General features: G+C 41.1%; 1 protein-coding gene across 7 annotated transcripts in view; it reads right to left on the reverse strand.

The window, feature by feature from the left end:
• Positions 1–15,823: 15,823 nt before the first annotated feature.
• ASAP1 (ArfGAP with SH3 domain, ankyrin repeat and PH domain 1) overlaps positions 15,824–19,726 on the reverse strand; it is a 606,833-nt gene continuing 602,930 nt past the window's right edge. For all 7 annotated transcript variants that reach the window (XM_078153734.1, XM_078153735.1, XM_020997892.2 and 4 more), the window contains one exon: positions 15,824–18,860. In XM_078153734.1, coding sequence (XP_078009860.1) covers positions 18,786–18,860 — 75 coding nt within the window. In that variant the 3' untranslated portion in view covers positions 15,824–18,785. The remainder of the gene's footprint in view (positions 18,861–19,726) is intronic.

A 19,726-nucleotide genomic window follows, 5' to 3' on the forward strand; every position in this document is an offset into this window, starting at 1 on the left:
CAAAGATACTGGAGTAGTTTGCCATTTCCTTCTCCAGCTCATTTTTTCCCCCCTTCTTGTTCTTTTTTTTTTTAGGCAATTGGGGTTAAGTGACTTACCCAGGTCACGCAGCTAGTAAATGTCAAGTGTTTGGTCTGAGGCTGGATTTAAACTCAGGTCCTCCTGACTTCAGGTCCAGTGCTCTATCCACTGCACCACCTAGCTGCCCTTCTCCAGCTCATTTTGCACTTGAGGAAACTGAGGCAAACAGGATGAAGTGACTTTCCCAGGGTTACACAGCTAGTAAGTGTCTGAGCCTGGATTTGAACTCAAGTCCTTCTGACTCCAGGCCCAGCATTCTATCTGCTGTGCTGCCTAGGTGCCCCTCTGGCACGTGGTAGGCATTCTATAAATACTATTATTGTTATTATTATTATTACCCAACAAATGGTCATTCATCCTCTGCTTGATGACCTCCAATACCTTTCAAGGTGACTCATTCCACTTTTGGATAGATGTAATTGTTAAGAATTGTTTCTCAAGAACAAGCTTAAATTGACTTCTTTGCAACTTCTACAATTTGTTTCTAGCTCTGCCCTCTGGGGCCAAGAAGTACCAAGCTCTTCCTTCTTACACATGATAGCTCCTCAAGTACTCGAAGACAGCCATCACTTCCTTAGTACATATTCCTCTCTGCCTTCAGACTAAACTTCCCCATTTCTTTCCACAGATTATCTTAGAGTGTGGACCTAAGGACGCCAACATTTTGGTGCCCTAGGCGTTTAGTAAATGATGGCTGAGGACTTTAAACAATAATTGCTTAGGTTTTTCTGGCACATTGAGGTTTGTCAAACACTTTCCTCACCATGGTACCATAAGGTAAGTAAGGACATTTTACTTAGAAGGAAATTGAGACTCAGAGAGACCATGTTGGTCAACAAACATTTACTGAGCACCTACTATGTGTCAGACACCATGCTAAGTGCTGGGGATATAAAAATAAAAGAGTCCCTGCTTTCGAGGAGCCTACAGTCTAATGGGGGAGAAAATATTGAAACAACTGTGTATGAACAAGATATATAGTAGATAATCTGGAGATGAGCCACAGGGAAGGCATTAAGATAAAGGAGGACTCATGAAAGCACCTTCCAGAAGGTGGGACTTTATCTGAGTCGTGAAGGAAGCCAGAAGGTAGAGATAAGGAGGGAGAGTATTCCAGGCATTGGGGACGGCCAATGAAAAGGCTTGGAATCCAGAGATGGAGATGAGGCCAGTGTCACTGGATCCAGAATATTTTGGGGGAAATAAGATGTAAGAAGACTGGAAAGAGGGGCAGCTAGGTAGCGTGGTAGATAGAGCTCCAGCCTTGGAGTTAAGAGGATCTGAGTTCAAATCAGGCCTCAGACACTTGAAACTTACTAGCCGTGTGACCCTGGGCAAGTCACTTAACCCCTATTGCCTCACCAAAAAAAAAAAAAGATAGGAAGAGGCCAAGGGTGTAAATTCACTTAGAGTTTTATGGCTAGTAAGTGATGGAGCCAGAATTTGAATCCAGGTTTCTTGAGTTTTGTTCTTTCCATTAATCCATATTTGATATGAGTTAATATGCCTTTTAACTCCCTTCTAAAAATAATTTTCTTATTTTGGATGAATATATGATGGCCTTGGAAATGTCCTTTCATGGTGCTAGGAGAAGGTGGAGTTACTACTCTAATAATTTTGGCAGATGGTAGCTTGGGAGGAAGCTTATGTCATTACTTTGTTAGAACAGATTTTTTCATTTTAGGATCAAGAACCTTGTTAGTAAATAGGGGATGGGGAGGGAAATCCCTTGAAGGGTAGTTTCTAGTCTATAAATAGCTCCTGGGGAAAGGGATCCTGGGTCTTCCTCTAATAACAACAGACAATACTTCAGGGTTTGCAGAGCAATTGACTTAACTGATTGCATTTAATCTTCATGACAAGCTTGTGAGGTAGGTACTTCACTTATTATTAACCCCATTTTACAGATGAGGAAACTGATGCTAAAGTTGAGTGACTAGCCAAGGTAACACAAATTGTGTCAGAGGTGGATTTGAACTTCTGTTCTCCACACCAGCTGGAGGCAGCTAGGTAGCTTAGTGGGTAGAGAGGTAGGCCTGGAATCAGGAAGACCTGAGGTCAAATTGGGCCTCAACCAATTACTAGCTGTGTTACCCTAGGCAAGTCACTTAACCTCTGTTTGCCTTAATCCACTGGAGAAGGAAATCGCAAACCACTCCAGTATCTTTGCCAAGAAAACCCCATGGCCAATACTGACATGTTATGGTCCACAGGGTCAATGAAGAGCTGGAAACAACTGAATGACAACTTCTCCACTCCTGAGCAAGCAATCTTTAAACTCACTACATCACCCTGTTTGTCAATGGAATGTGGTATGGATTAAGCAGGGCATAGGGTTAGGCAAATACCCCAGCTGGCTTTGACAGCTCTAGGCTCAGGGTTCCACACAGTCCTCTGCAGAGAGGCCCAGAAATAGGGGCAGAGAGTGAGAATTCATCACTTGAGAGGAGCTTTGTTGATGTAGTATGGAAGCTCTGCTTTCACACCCATGGACCCATCCCCTTTAGAGTCAGCTAGCACTGAACCATGATCGTTCACCTTTTCCTCATACCAGCCCCAAAGAATAATGCAATAGCATTGGGATTCCACTGTAACCTCCTCCTCTAGTGAAGAGTTGGAGGATCTTGGGACCTGAGCCCTCCTAGCTAGTAAAAAATTGGGAGTTCTATGGGCTTGGACTTGGAGATAGGTACAGTGTCACCCAGAAAGGTACTAGTATGTGATTGTACTCTTTGGTGACCATCCGGAGTCACCCAGACCCAGAGGTTTTCTTAAAGCAGGCCACATTGCCATTTTAGATGGCCCTACTGTCCACATCACCAGCTAGTTTGCTAAGTTGCTGGAGAGGACTGACTGGTGAGGGAAGAAGCATTTGTGTTCGGTGGGAGATTCTGCCATTGTGTGTGGAGGTCTCTCTTTTTTTTCCTTCTTATTGTTTTTTTCAATTTTCAAGCACTCATTTTTTTTTCTCCCTCCTACTTTCCCTCCTGTTCACTGGAAAGAAGGAAAGAGAGAAAGGAAGGAAAGAAAGAAAGAAAAAGAGAGAAAGAAAAAAGAGAAAGGAGAGAAAGGAAGGAAGAAGGAAAGAGAAACACATAGACAGAGAGGGAAGGAAGGAAGAAAAGAAGAAAGGAAGGAAGGAAAAAAGGAAGGATGAAATTGATAGGAGTAGCTGAGTGGTGCAATGGATAGAGCAGCAGGCCTGGAGTCAGAAAGACTTGAGTCCAAATCCAGCCTCAGACACTTACTAGCTATGTGACCACATCAGCATCTAGTTTGCTGAGCTGCTGGAGAGGACTGACTGGTGAGGGAAGAAGCTGGAGGACACCTTTGATATTCCATTGTGTATGGAGGTCTCGTCTTCCTTCTTATTGTTTTTTTTTTCATTTTTAAGCACTTATTTTAGTTCTCCCTCCTACTTTCCCTCCTGTTCTTTGGAAGGAAGGAAGAGAGAAAGGAAGAGAGCAACAAAGAAAAGAAGAAAAGAAAGAAGGAAGGAGAAAAGGAAGTCACTTGACTTCTCTTTGCTTCAGTTTCCTCATCTGTAAAATGGGGATAATAATAGCACCTACCTCCCAAAGTTATTGTGAGGATTAAAATGAGATAATAATTGCATCGTGCTTAACACAGTGCCTGGCACCTAGGAGGGCACATATCCATGATCCCTTTTCTGGTATCTCAGACATTCTTTATTCCAAGGTCCCTCCCACTTCTGACACTGCCATTCTCCTTCCTCCTTTCTCAGCCCTCTTAGTAAATGCCCAAGACCTGAGCAGACCCTAACAATGGCCATTGTCTAGTTAGTGGGAAAAAAGGGATTCTGGGCCTTGCTGAGAGAGACAAGGCCCTCAGACTCTAGAATTTGAGTAAAGCCAGGCTGCATACACTTCCCTGGCTGAGATTGCTGGTGTGACTGAGGAGCACCAGCCAGGGAAGGCCAAAAGCCGCTTATAACCTGCTTCCTCCAGATAAGGATATATGGATAAGCTATATAAATATTAGCTGTGATGATAATGATGATGATAGAGAAAATTTTTTCAATGCAGATTAAACCTAAATGTGTTGTGCAAGCGTTGGGGGAGGGTGGTGGTGCCCAGCAGGAGCCAGTTGTTAAATATTTACTACCACACTGCTGTTATTGATATAAATATTATTATCCTCACTTCTCTGGTTTTTTTCCTGTTTTTTTTATTTTTGGTTAGGCAATGGGGTTAAATGACTTGCCCATGGTCACACAGCTAGTAAGTGTTACATCTCTGAGGCTGGATTTGAACTCAGGTCCTCCTGAATCCAGGGCCAGTGCTCTATCCACTATCCTCACTTCTCAAATGAGAAAACCGAGGCTCTAAGAGGTTGTGACTAATAAGCATCAGTTAAGATTGAAACCAAAGTCTTGACTTCAGGTCTTGGACTCTTGGCGAGGAGCTCTGAATCACTAGAAGCAAACCTGTAATTTATTTATGTAGCTATAGCCCATTGGGATGGCAATCTGATTTATGAAATGGAGTCATTTTTATTGTGGATAAGACATTTGAGGTTAGAACTGCCAGAATGTGTGAATTTGGATGTGTGTACATGAAGTCTTTAGTCTGAGTTTCTAAGCAGTATTTTTTTCCCATTTGTTAAACCGAACTGGTAGTGTATTCACCTCATGGCACTAAATGTCTTATTTTAATGTATTCATCTCATGGTACTGAATATTTTTTCAAAGCCACGGAGAAAGAGGCATGAATCTGAATCAGAAATCTTGGGTTCAGATCCTGGCTCTGTACACCAGGATCTAGCTCCCATCATTCAATCATATCCATGGCTCCTTCTATGGTATTTCAGACATTCTTTATTCCAAGGTCCCTTCCACTTGTGACACTGCCTCCTTTCTCAGCCCTCCTTGCAGCACAAGGCCTGAACAGACCCTAACAATGGCCATTGTCTAATTAGTCTAATGTCCCTCACTGAGGGAGACAAGGCCCTCAAACTCTAGCGTTTTCCAGTAAAGCCAGGCTGCATACACTTCCCTGGCCGAGATTGCTGATGTGACTGAGGAGAGCCAGCCAGGCAAGGCTAAAAGCTGCTTATAACCTGCTTCCTCCAGATAAGGAGAAAGCATTTTCTTCCGTTTTGTTTTCATGGTAAACTTTGTTGACCCAAATGGAATAGAAGCACTTATGCCTCTGCCTTGGCCTGAATAAATAACAAATGCAGTGATATTTGACTATTTTCTTCAATTAAAAAAAATGTATAAACTCAGCACTTGCAGCAAAAAAAATCAAACCAAATGAGAACAGAAAATAAACCTTCAAATTAAAACTGTTTGAAGAAAGACAACTATGAACTTAAAATATGAGTAACAATAGGCCTTTTTTTAACCAAACTGTCTCTTTAAATTAAAAATTTCTTTTGCCCCTTTAAAAAATATTTGTAGATGGCATAGAATTTTTTTCCAGTTTACTGAACCAATTTTGCATCATAAATAACAATAGTATTTATTATAGCACTTTAAGGTTTGCAAAAAATTTTTTCTGTTATCTCCTCTGATCTCCATAACAACCCTGTAAAGTAGGTGCTATTATTATCCCCATTTTGCAGATGAAGAAACTGAAGCTAGGCAGAGTTAAGTGACTTGCCCAGCATCACACAGCCAGTAAGTATCTGAAGCCGGATTTGAACTAATTTCTTTCTGTTATTGGGATATCCATTCTACCATTTAACTGTCACTTTAGAGATTGGGCCCTCCTCAAACCTTCCCCCCCACCTTGAATATCTGAATCCCAAGTGATCTTGGTTTAGAGATTTTTATTCCAAAACTCACAAAATTCACTTAGAAAATGAGAGGAGAGAAAAGGGTAGACATTCCTGGGATTTGGTTTCTTTAGGATAATGGAAGAAGGATAATGCAATGTTCAAGTTGGAAGAGATCTATTTTTCCAAGGTCCAGAACTAAAGGAACTTCCCCAGGGTCACACAGTTAGCTAGTGGAGAGCTGGGACCAGAGCCTATGTCTCCTGACTCTCTGTTCAGTTTACTAGGAAAAAAAGAATGGGAGAATAGGGTCATAGGAGAACAGACATCATATGATGTCTCTGATATCATAGCGATATCAGAGACCTTAGAAATTATGCTGTCCAGACCCTTCATTTTTACTGAGGAGGAAGCTAAGGCCCAGAGGGGTTAAGCCAAGCCACTTGGTCAGTCACACATTTGACAGAAATGGAGTCCAACTTTAGGTCCTTTGGCTGACATCAGAATGAGGAAGACCTGGGTTCAATTCCCAGCTAAGAAACTAGCTATACGACCACAGGCAATTCACTTAATCTATTCAAGCCTTAGTTTCTTTGTAAAATGAGGGAGTTAGATTAGATGAACCCTAAAATCCCTTCTAAATCTCCAATCCTATGATCCAATTTTAGTGGTTTTTCCATCATGCCATAAGAGTCGGTGGCTGGGAGGAAACAGAGAAGGGCTTTAGAGTAGCAAACTCTCTTTGACAATTGTCAAAGTCCTGAGCCAGTCCTCTTGAGCCCTTCACAGGGGTTGGGATCAGAGAAGTGAGCACTGAGTTACTTTTCTGGCAAGCCCTATTCTAATGCCATGCCCTCTTTGCCTTGGCTTCAGGCAGGTAAGAGTGAAGTTGGGGGAAGGCATTGAACTAGAGGCTGCAGGTGTTCATCTGAATGGTCCTGTTCATGTTAGAAGCGCTCAGGCTATATATGTGCCCTCAGCTATGGCGGTCAGCTTAAGGGAGCTGTATCTGACCATGTAACAAGCTGTACTTTCAGACTGGGAAGTACAAACAGTAGCTGTAGCATGAACAGGAAGTGTGGACTCATAGCATCTCTGAGTTTTAGAAGTGGTTATGGCAGAAGCAGGAAGTAAGACTGCACAGTCAGACTGTGGTGGTGGTGTGTTGTTGTTTTTTTTTTAAATAAAGTAATGCTTTGCTAAAGTACCCTAAAAAGAGAGGGAAGGCAGAAGGATAAGTCAGACATGTCCTTGGAGAGTTTTTATAATCCTCTACCTTTGGAATAAAGGATTCTTTACAGGCCTCATGTTGCCTCATTTGCAAATCAGGAAGAAGTATCATTGAATTTTGGGTATTATCAAAGGTTAATGGAGGTTCAGAGAGGTTTTTGATAAATAGCTGGAGCCCAAGTACGGTGATCTTTCCATTAATACGATACTTGTCTTTTGTTAGGATCTGGCTGATGTTCCTAGGTAAGGAAGGGCCCAGTGCTGGACAAGTGTTTGTGGAGGAATTAACATATTCCTTCTTCTCTTCACCACTGCAGCCTGTGCCTGTGACTTCTGGGTTTAGTTTGCTCACAGATCGGCGTCTGACTTCCCTTTTGATACACCAGTGTTCTATCTTTGGGTGAAGCTAAAAGTGGGCAGAATGAGCACTAGAAGCCAGGAGACCTAGGTTTGAGTACTGCTTCTGCTACTGACTCACTGGGTATCCTTGGGCCAAGTTTCTTAACATCTCTGGGCCTCAGCTTCCTCACCTGTGAAATGGGGATATATCTGTTGTACCTACCTTTACAGAGTTGCTGTGAAGGTTAAGGCTAGAAATGACCCTAGGGCTATATGAATGTAAACAATAAAATCCTTCACAATCTAAGGAAGAGGAAAAAACCCTGTCTTCTTAGTGGCCTTCATTTAGATATTTATTATACATTTAGATACATTTCTTATACACACATTATTATAAAATAACTTCCATTCCTCTTTGAGAAAGGACCCAGGGATTGCCTACTCCAGTAAGACTTCACTAATGGAATAAAGTAAGGAGTGAGTTGGTGGAGATCACAGGATTAAGATCTAGAAGACACCACAGAGAGCATTTGGTCCAATCTGTTGCTTTTTCAGATGAGGAAAAAGAGGCCCCAAAGGTTAAATAACTTGTCCAAGGCATCATAGCTAGTAAGTAGTATAGCTAGGGTACTAACCAAGATCATCTGACTTCAAATTCAGTAGTACTTTTTCTATGACATGAACAAACAAATTAAAAAGCATTCATTAGTGCCAGGCATTATGCTAAGCACTGGGGACACAAATACAAAAGTAAAGAGTCTCTGCCCTCAAGTGGCTCACATTCTAATGGGGGATAGAAAGCACACAGAGGGGAGTGGTGGCCAAGGAGGTATATTTTGGTTTGGAAAATTTCAGGGTTGGAGAGTGAGGCTATAAGAGATTACATTGGCATCTCCTTTCCCGTAGCAATGTAAAATAGATTTGATGTTGATTTTAGAACAGGAAAGGAAAGGGGTGAGATGGGGAGAAAGGTGGCTAGTGGTTGGAGAGCAGGGGTGTGATGATAAATGTTTAACAACTGGCTCTCTGGGAAAAAAAATGGCCACCAGAAATACTTTTAAGTTTAATCTTCATTATTAAAATTTTTCTTCATCAATTTTCTTAACTCTAGTCAATCAACAGCACAATAAATCAAGCCTTGATTTGTAATATTTGCTGATTTCTAAGGTGTAAATAAATGCTTACAATGGAAATATGACAATTGTTACCCAAAGAAGGTCCCAGCTTTACCACTTTGAATAAAGTGAAGCTTGCCTGGAGCCGGCCTACATACCGAGGGCCACATGAGGCATTCACTCATCATAACAAGACCCCCGGGATGGGATGGGAATTCCAGAGCATAAAGGGTTAAGTTTTCCAGGGTATGGTGTCTGGTGAAAATAGAAAGATAAGTAAGAAGATGGTTGGGGTTTTTGGGGCAGATCGCCTATTCCCATCATCTCTCCCACAAAACAACCGTGACATCCCACCCCACCCCTCCAAGTTGCCGTATCCCCAAACTGTTCCCGAAGATTAGTGCCATAATGCTTAAAATGCTCTTGTAGGTTAGCTCAGTGAAGGTGAAGCCTTAAGCACACGTACTAGGGCCATAGAAAATGATTCTTTTTCTTAATTTCCCACAGCAGAGATCATAAATACTTCCTAATTCTCCATTTTGGTGCTAATTCCAAGCAATAAATTGTCAAAAGTTTCCAAGATTAGGAGCAGAGAGGGAGCTGGGTCCCAGAGTACCTCCTTCCTGCATGCTTCCCACAATTCCAATTTGCCTTCACCCAGTATGCTTTCCACCTTCACACGCCTAGCTGGAGCTAGAAATGAGGTCTTTAATTCTGTTTGCAGAGGTATAAAGTGCTAACAACCCTGTTTTCTCTGGAGGTTTGCAGAAGGCCCCATTTGAGGCCTTCAGAATCCTTGGCCTGAGGTTTAATCTGCAATCAAGTTTTTGCCCAGCAGCTGTGTTTACTTCGGCTTTTATTCCTCTTTTAGAAGCCCAAATATTTCAGCTCTTGCATTCATGATGGTCGTGCCCACAGTTATTTCCTCCTGCTTTGCCGTCTCACCATCCCCTAGTGAAATTTCCCCTAAGTCTAACTGTCCATGCAGTAGAGCAGTATGTGTGCCCACCCTGGCTTTTGGAACCCACAAACTGAGCAGCTGACTAAGAAATGCTTATTCTTCAGTAGGCCTGGCAAGTGCCCAGCTCTTCTCTGAATCGGAAATATTTCATTTGATCGTTCATTCTTTACTGCCCTTCTGGCTGCAGACACACCTGTTCATACAAAAAACCCAAACCAAAAAAAACACAAATACAAACAGACAGCCGAAGCTCCCTGGGCAATATGTCAGCTTTGACTCAGTTTCTCCTCTAATTAGAGTCACGAAAAAAGCCTTAGTGGGACTTGATGTGTAGAATTGGGCTTTTCTCTTGGGGATCCAGTGTTAAATGTTCCAATACAGCCAAGGATAAATATTGAAGGAAAAAAAGGGCCTCTGGATTAGTTGTTTAAGAGGTCAGTGGTCCATAAGGGATGGAAATTCTATAGGGGCTTAAAAACGGCAATCAGATTTCAGAGGGTTAAGGAGTGAGCACATGGTGAGGCAGAGAGCTGCCAATCTTGTTTTTAGAAATTTGTCAGGGAAAGAAACAAAAATACAAGACAATAGCTTGAGGGATCAGCAGGATCAAAGGACCCAAATAAACAAACAGATCTGCCTTTCATTTCATTGATTTGACTGTTCCCTCCAGAGATGCAGATTGCAGCCCATCTATTCCTCTCCATCCTCTATGACTCTCATCCATGTTCCTCCCAAAATTCACCACAGAGAGTCTATCCAACATGTTGGAGGCCATCCTTACTTTCCCCTGATATCAGCAGTATACTCACGGAGCTCTCAGGTTGTCTACTTGTCATCTGTTGCCTTTATCACATGACCAGCACATCTTCTCTTTTGATTGTTTTCCTAACAACAGCCTTGGTTACTGCTTCTTCAAGTTTCTTATGTGTTATGTTGCAACCTCCTCATGCCTACCATGTGCCTTGAGATTGCCTTCTGGGATACTCATTTTCAATTGGCAACCTATGAAATAAATTTAGGTCAAGAGGAAGAGTATTTTTTGTAGGCACAGGGGGCAGAGTGAAGGGAGGGAGGAGGAGAGAGGGAGGAAAGCAGGGGGGAAGGAGGAGAAGAGGAAGGGAAGAAGAGGAAGAGGGGAGAAGAGGAGAGGGAGAGGGCAGAAGAGGAGAGAAGAGAGAAGCTTGAGGCAGACAAAGGAGCAAGGTTCTGGAAGAGATAGAGGGGAGAGGATGGAGAGCACAGGTATCAATTTCAAGGTGGAAGTTTCAATTCAATAGAATTTAACCATTAGAGAGCCAACAAGTATTTCTTAAACTCCCACTATGTGCCAAGCACGATATAAAAGACAGTCACTGCTCTCAAAGAATTCACAGTCTAATGGGAGAGATGACATGTAAACACTATGTGCAAACAAAATATAGACAGGATTGATCAGAGATAATAGGAAATAGCATTAAGAGAGATTAGGAAAGGGGTCTTGCAGAAGGTGGGACTTTAGCTGAGGCTTGATGGAAGCCAAGAGGGGTAGATGAGGAGGGAAGAGTTCTAGGCATGAGAGACAGCCAGTGAAAATACCTGCAGTGAGGAAATGGAATATCTCATGGGAAGTGCAGCAAGGAAGCCAATGTTACTAGATCTCAGAGTACACAGTGCATGTGTAAGATTTAAGAAGACTGGAAAGATAGGAAGGGATCAGCTTATAGAAGACTTTAAAAACCAAACAGAAGATTTTATATTTGATCCAAGAGGCAATAATAGATTGATTGAATAGGGGGTAACATGGTCAGACTTAAATTCTAGGAAGATCAATTTGACAGCTGAGTAGAGGTGGGATGGGCTACCCAATGGAGCAGTGTGTTTCATTTCACTGGAGATATTTATAAACAATTGCTGGATGTTCTTTTATCAAGAATGTTGCAGAGAGGATTCATGACTCCACCTTTAGATTCTGTGATCTCCTACATTTATGGCTGTTCCTCTGCATTCTTCAATGGTGCCTCATCTTCTTCCTAACCCCTCCATGTGGATTTCCCAAAAGGTTACAGTCTCTGGTTTGGAAGAGACCTTGGAAGGCATGCAGTTCCTACCTAAGAATTCCTTTTACATACTGTACATTGACAGTTTTGAGCCTTCACTGTAACATAAGGTCCTGATCATGGGATATCTATGCATGAGCTATTAGGAGTAGAATTTTATGACATTAAAATGGGTGCATTTATTATTATTTTAAAAGTCACCTGTTTGTGACCTTCTGGCCCCAATCCTAGGTCTTCAAAGCAGGATCTTCTCAATGGGTCACTGGTGGGGCTGCTACCAAAGTGGTTAAGCATCTTTTCTCACCTGTCATTCACTGCATTTCAGAAGATCATTGTCTTTTCCTTTCTCTCTCATTTTTGGTGATCTCAAGGAGAACAGGCTTTCATCATCACCTGTCTGTATCATTTGCAATATCCTCATAGTTTACTCTCCTCCATCCAATCCACCCACATACTTTTGCCAGAAGGATCCTTCTTTTGCCTGGATCCAGTTATCTTCAGTTCCTCCCTTCTATCTCTTGAGGAAAATTTAAACTCCACTGCCTGGTATTCAAAGCCCTTTGCAATCTGGCATCACCCTACTTTTCCAGTTGGATCTTATATCATTCTTCTCATCTCAGTCTAAGCTCCAGGCAAATCAGATTACTTTCTATCTCTGAACATACATTGCACTCTCCCTCCTCTGGGTCTTTTTTTTAATGTTTTCTATGTCTATGTCTATGCAGTCTCTACCTCTCCTTTGCTTTCTGAATTCCTTTCTGTCCTTTAAAGCCTAACTCAAATTCTACTTCCTATGGAGCAGGGGTTCTTAACCTGGGGTCTGTGAGCATTTAAAAAAAAATTAAGTTAACTTATTTCAATATAATTGGTTTCCTTTGCAATCCTATGTGTTTTATTTTATGCATTTTAAAATGTCAGCTTGGGAAGGGGTCCATATAGGCTTCACCAGACTGCCAGAGGGTCCATGACCCAAAAGAGTTTGAGAACTATTGTTCTGGAGTTTAGGAAGACTTCCTCAAGCCACGTGGTAACAATCTTCTCTGGCAGACCTTCCAAAGTGCTTTGATTTGTAGCTCTATTATACTTATCACGTAATACTGTACTCAGTTTGGTATCTTACTCCCCCCATCCTGACTGCCCACCAGACTGCAAGATTCATGATGGCAGGGAATGGGTCTTACTTAATCTTCATATTCTTTCCCCTTCCTCTAGAATGCTAGACTTGGAGTCAGGAGGACCCAAGTTAGAATTTTACTTCAGACAGTTACTAGCTCTATGACCCTGGGCAAGTTATTTAACTTTTCTGGGCCTCAGTTTCCTTATATATATATAAAATGGGGATAATATTTCCTAGGGTTGTCAGGATTAAATGATACAACATATGCAAAGTGTCTCACAAACCTTAAAGTGCTGTATAAATGGCATTAGTAATACCACCATTCATTAACCTATTTATCACATTTGGTCCCCGTCTCTTGTTCCTGGTTACTCAGGAGGCTGTGCCTCATGCTGGGTGTGCTATTTGATGGGATTGGAATGTATTTTCATTGCTCTAACCTCAACTTTGCCCACCATGCTAATGGCATCCATAGGCTAAGTCATCAATGTCAAAAGGAAAAATTGTGTAGCTAGAAATTTGGAGGCCTTCTGGAGGGGTTGCTTGACCATGGTGCATCTATGCCATTAGGTCATCCCCAGGACAATAGCAAAGGCACCATTTTGCTGGGCTTGTATAACTTTGTTCCGGGTCTTTAAAAGACCTAGTGCTCAGTACTTCCGAGTGATCATGTAGGTCTAGTTTGATTCCTGACTATCCCAGTAGAATTAGGGACCGTGGTAGACTAGACTAGGTCTAGGGGCTATCTAGGGGTTTGTATTTACTGGTTTCACTGAAGTAAGGGACGAGTAAGAAGTGAAAGCAAATTCCCTTCTTGATTATTGGAGAGAGCCCAAGACAAGATTCCTTGAAGATCCTCAAATTGACCGAGGCTCCAGAGGTCTGAATTGGTGTGTACTGAAGGTTTAGCATATGCTAAATGGGATGCAAATCATGTCTTCTAGGTCTGGCTCCTGTCCATCTCATGATGTTCACTGGAGTGTTGGTAACATCATAATAATCCCTGTGAGAATAAGTCATTAAGTCATGGTCATTCCCCATCATAAGGTATGTTGTTATCATTTAACTGGCAAAATTGGGTCAACATACATTTTAGTCCCAATTGAGACAATGACTAAATTTGTTCAGTGAAGGAAAAGATTTCTGATTTGTAGGAGTGGTGAGGACCTAGAAAGTGTGGTCCAAGATGGGATTAGCTGAATTACCCAGGCATTTAACCCAATTCTCCATTTTGCTTTGGCATTCATAACCAAGTTTTTTTCTTTTAAATAGCCAACGTTACAGCATAGTACCTGGCACACCTGAGGTACTTGATAAAGGCTTGTTGACTGATTGGGTGGAAAGTGCAGATTCTGTAGTTGTCAATGGGTGAATCAGGGATTACCTTTCTGGTTACATCAGCCCTGCTCCCTGCTGCACATCACCCTCCAAATCCATGTTTTGATCATAGTATGTGACTTGAACGGGAAGACTGTTCTCAAGCTTCCTGAATAACTATGCAATTGCAGTCATTTTAGATCAGTGATTCTTAATCTGGGGCGTGGACAGATTTCAGTGAATCCATACGTTTGGATGGGAAAAAATGCGTCTTTATTTTTGCTAACTTCTAACTGGAATTTGGCATTTACTTCAGTGATTTAAAAACATTATACAGAGAAGGAGACAGGTTTCACCAGACTGCCAAAAGTGTCCACGAGACCCAAAAAAGGTTAAGACCTTCGCTCTAGAGCAGGGGTGGGGAACCTATGGCCTCAAGGCCACATGTGGCCCTCTAGATCCTCAAGTGTGGCCCTCTGACTGAATCCAAACTTCACAGAACAAATAACCTTAATAAAGTTTGGATTCAGAGGGCCACACTTGAGGACCTAGAGGGCCACATGTGGCTTTGAGGCCACAGGTTCCCTACCTCTGCTCTAGACTAAGCACAAATTTACAGTTAGAAATGAATTTAGAGCTTATTTGGTCCAATCCTCTGAATTTTACAGAAGAGGAAACTAAACAGAGATTAAGCAAATTACCCAAGCTTCTTCAGGTTCTCAGATCCAGATTTAGCAGTCTACCCACTGCACCAAAGTGACTCTTGATGTCACGGTTACTTAGAAAAGTCTGTGGGTGTTCTCACGTCGCTTGCCTTTGAGTCACTACAGGGGAACAGTCAGCTGTTGAGGACAGGTATGCTGCATTAACGCGTTTTCTTCAACAAATCTTTTGGGTCATCTATGTGGGTGTTCTCTACACTGGTACAGGCTATAGTCCATCCTCACCTTCCTTGTACACGTTCTTCCTTACCTCCTCAACAGATCTAGGCAATGTATTGGAGGCCTCCCCTGCATCAACCTTGTTTCCTAAACTGAACCAGAAGGACTGTAGAATCAGGAAACTTAGAACTGGAAGGGCCTTAGAGGTCATCTTGGCCAACCCCCATTTTGTAGATGAGGCAACTGGGGTTAAGAGAGGCATGGTGACCTTTCTGTAATAGGAAATGTTACCATCAACTTACTATTAAAATTTCACTGACTTGTCAGGCCTAAGAGCAGACATCCAGGCCAGTGGTATAAACTCAAATAGATACAGGGCCCACTAAACTGTACATAAGGATACCCATGGAATGCATAATGATTTAGAAAACTACATATTAACATTATCTATGTTTTATTATATTTTTGTGTATTTTATTAAATATCCCCTAATTGCATTTTAATCTTCTTCAGGCCATAGGAGTATTGGCCCCTCTGTTCTAGACTGCCTGCATTTACATAACACACTGAGGAAAAGGGACAAAGTGACAGTGCTCATGTTGCATACAAGCTACTGCATACTTTATACCACAGCAAGATTTAAACTAAGAGGGCTGAAAATGAACTCTCAAGTATCTATCCCCCAAAGCACCCTTCAGTTGAGTTCTTAATACTCTCCATCTAGAGAAACCATTGTCAATAATAGCTCATTATTTTTATAATATCCTCTATAATCCAACAAGGTAGGCAGGATTGTATATTTAAGAGCTGGAAGAGACCTCCCTAGGCCATCTGGTCCAACCCTCACATTTTATAGACGAGGAAAAAGATGATGAGTTAGGTGAAGCTACTTGTCCCTGGTCACACAGGGCTGGGATTTGACCCCAGGTCTCTTGCTTCTGAGTTCATCGATCATTCTTCAAACCACACTGCCTCTCTCCACTCAACAAAGGGGCGGGGTTCAGGTGTTTGGGATCAACTGAGAATATGTTTATTTAAAAGCAATTTTAAATATTTAAAAAAGTAGAAATGAACACATACAGTACTGGAAAAAAATGTCACATTAAATACCTGTGAAATGACAAGTGTACTGATGTTTGAACTTTAACATTCAGATGAGAAGTTGAAATTTAACTGGTGGCATGACCAGATTGAGGTTCCTATACACAACATGTGGATGTTCTAGGCAATAAAAAAATAAATAGCAATCGCCATTCGACAGTAAAATAAGACACATACTATTTGCAGAACATACTCTCCCCTCTGGAGGAAAAATAAAAACAACTAATTAGCTATTTTTTTTTGTCTATAAGTTTCCATACCTCCAAAATACTATGTCATGTACAAAATTGCAGATAGTGGCTCACTGAGTTTAGGTACAATATCTGATTTAAACTCAATCAAGATCATAAAAGGTATCCCAACCTAGTTTTCCTATGTCCCACAGTAAGCTGGAATACAGAAAACATCAGTTTCTGACGGAAACATTGTCTCATTAAAAAAAAATTAATAAGCCTAGAGATGTTCCTTGAGAAGAGGTGACAAAGAACAGAGTTGACTCCATGGGACTTTGCACATGTAGTCTTTATAGGTTTGGTTGTCATCATTTTTAAAACCAGTTTATTTTAAGATCACCTGAAAATACACTAGACCACAAAGATCATTAAACTTGTTCTTTAATGTAACTTAAAACACTGTATTAGTCATATGGAATGCTAAATAAACTCATGGTTTCTTTCAGAAACCCAGTCCAGCCAACATACTGAGGTGAGTACTGCTGCAGAGTGGACATCGCTGGGTTTGTTTGCTCCTGGTATACTCATTTTGGTTTGGGAATAAGCTCTTGTCATCATCCAATCCCAGGACTTAGAAGGGACCACCTCATTTTATAGATGTGGCAACTGATGGCCACAGAGATGAACCAACTTGTTCAAGGTCACACAGTTAATGAACAGTAAATGTGGGATTTAAACCCAGATCTTCTGATTGCAAGTCTGGTGCTCTTTCTACTACACCCCACTGTCTCCTAAATCAAGGGTCAGAGAGCCTAGTGAAATGATTCACCCAAGGTCACATAGCTAGTAAGTATTAGAATGTGGGCTTGAATCTGCCTCTTGACTCTAAGGTCTAGGGCTCCTTCTGCTGTACCAAGCTGCCTCTTAAGTCATGACGCTGATGAAGAACTTGTTTTAAAAATCCTTTTCTGATAACAAATGATAAAATAATTTGCATGTTTCTTCACACAAGTTTTATTAGGCCATGATTGAAGTTTCTGTACTAACCATTTACAGAGAACTACATTAATATTCACCGAGCACTTTCAGCTGGGCTAAGTAGACTCTTCTAAAGGTTTTTGTTTGGAGTTGTGCTTTTGTGAAACAAAAATTTCTCACTAGCTGCCAAGACTATCTGCTTAAAAATATTCGTTTTATATGCCACTCATTGCCGAAATAGTTTAAGCAAATGGAATGCCAGAACCGCACATGAGAGAGATTCAGAGGCAGATGACAGTGGCAGCGATTGTAGAGTAAGACTATCGCGTTCTGTTCCAGAATTAAGACTGATGTAAGGAGGAACCAGAATAAACAGACGTGTCCTTAATGATCTAATAAACTGCTGGAATGAAAAGAAAACTGAGTGCAGCAAGTTCACTTCAGGAAATGTGTTTGGTCACAGTGCAATTCATAGCAGCTTTTAAGACCCCCGTTATGAATCGACTAGAAGGTGATTGGTGTATTGGCTAGTAGATTAATGAAGACTGCAGACAGAAAAAAAAAAAGAGTTGCTACTGAAAGTCTCCAATGGGTGGCTCGCAGGAAAGGCAGCCTTTTGAAGAATCTGTATCCAAAAATGAGGGATATAATCTGAAATCAGTGGATTTTAAGCCTTGACAAGGCGAGGATATTGACTTGTAATAGACTATGTAAAGTCATTTTCCAAGAAAGCCAATCGACTACAAACCAATACTGTTGTGATCCTATGTTTCAGTTTTAATCATAATCAAATTTAAAAAATAAAGCTAACATTGTGTTTTAACTTAGCCATACTATTCCTTTATAAAAGGTAAGTTTCAGGTAAGCTTCTAAATGCATGCATAATGTAAACACTAATATTTTCTAGCAGTCCTTGGTTACTGAACATTTAATGAAAGAGACCTTTAGGAAACTGTACTTAGAGATTTTAAACTTTTGCTAATATCTTCATGGGGTATATGTTCTTTTTGCATCATGAGGTAATATCACAGGGGCACTAACCATGGAATGGTATAAATTCACCATTCTTAAACACGAACTAGGCTATGAGCATCTTAATATGCCATGGAAAGCTGGAAGGTCGGTGAACATTTCTTAGAAAGAATAATACTTACATTTAACTGAGCACTTTCTGTAATAAATACCAAAGTGGGTTTCATAGCTGTAAACTGTATACACTGATAACTGCAGGCTCATCTGTAATGGATGTAAATGGTTTGCTTGGAAAACAGAATCTAACTCTCCACTAATTTTTTTTTTAGTCACATAATTGAGAATACTGAATTGTTAGGAACAAAGAGTCCATTCTATGCACTTCAACTGTTGATCAAGACCACCTCTATTTGGAAAGCTAGAAGTCCATATACTTTTTTTGTTTTTGTTTTAAACAGCATAGACAGAGATGTAAGTGCTAGATGCCAAGGATGGCTTCAGCAAACCCAATAAGGCGTGCCAGATTCCAAGGCTACCTTAATACTGGCAAAGGCGGAATAACGCGGTATATTTACAATACATAATATAATTCACCTCATGAGGTGACCTTAAATGAATTTCGTATTCTGTAACAGCAGCTATATACACATTGTGCACAGGATTACAAGGAGGCAGCAGCCGTCTGCTTTTGCTAAAAAGCCCGTCTTGTATGTATGATGTGCAATGCTCAAAGATTCGCGTTTTGCTAGTCGGATAAGATGTGTACAAAAGACACAGGGAAGACCCCCTTTCTTTCTGGATGTCCTTCGATGTGCCCAATCTGTAAGGAAAGAACACACAATAGTCAGGTTGGAAATTCTGTAATTCTACAACTAGGCAATCAATGATTTGCTTTTGGTCTAGACAAGTGATTGCATTGGGGGGTGGAGGAGAGGCTCTCCTTAGGATGGAGAATCCCTTCACCAGTGTAGAACATCAACTCATCTCTAATTTAAAATAGTAAAGAATTTCAGAAAATCAAAGAATTTTAAAGTTGTAAAGGACCTCATCATGTATGTAGCCCAGGGATCCTTAACCTGGAGCATATGAATTTATTTTTAAAATATTTTGAGATGGATATTGGCCCTAGAGTCAGAAGGATCTGAGTTCAAATTTGGCCTCAGACACTTACTAGCTGTGTGACCCTGGGCAAATCACTTAACCTCTGCCTCTAAAAAGCAAAAGCAAATAAAATACTTTGATAACTGTATTACAATATAATTTATTTCCTTTGTGATCTATGCATTTTATGACTTGAAAAATATTGTTCTGAGAAAGCATCCATAGGCTTCATCAAACTGCGAAATGAGAAAAAAAAAAGATTAAAAACCCCTGACTTAGTTTAGCCTATATACAAAAGGAATCCTATCATAAAATACTCAACAAGTGGTAATCTAGCTTCTGCTTGTAGACCTACAAGAAAGGGGAGCTCATCACCTCTCACGCAGCCCATTCCACTTTAGGACTGCTTTAATTGTTAGAAGACTATGTTGGCTTCTTGGCAGCTGACACCCATTGCTACTGGTTTTGCTCTCTAGAGTCAGTGAGACCACGCTGAACCCCTCTTCCACATTCCTGGTGCGCTGAGAAGTTCAATGACTTATCTAAAGTCACACAGCTATGAATCAGAGGTAGCACCTGAATCTG

Source organism: Phascolarctos cinereus, unplaced genomic scaffold (genome assembly GCF_003287225.1).
Source record: "Phascolarctos cinereus isolate Bilbo 61053 unplaced genomic scaffold, phaCin_HiC Scaffold_4;HRSCAF=312, whole genome shotgun sequence".
NCBI classification, from domain to species: Eukaryota; Metazoa; Chordata; class Mammalia; order Diprotodontia; family Phascolarctidae; genus Phascolarctos; species Phascolarctos cinereus.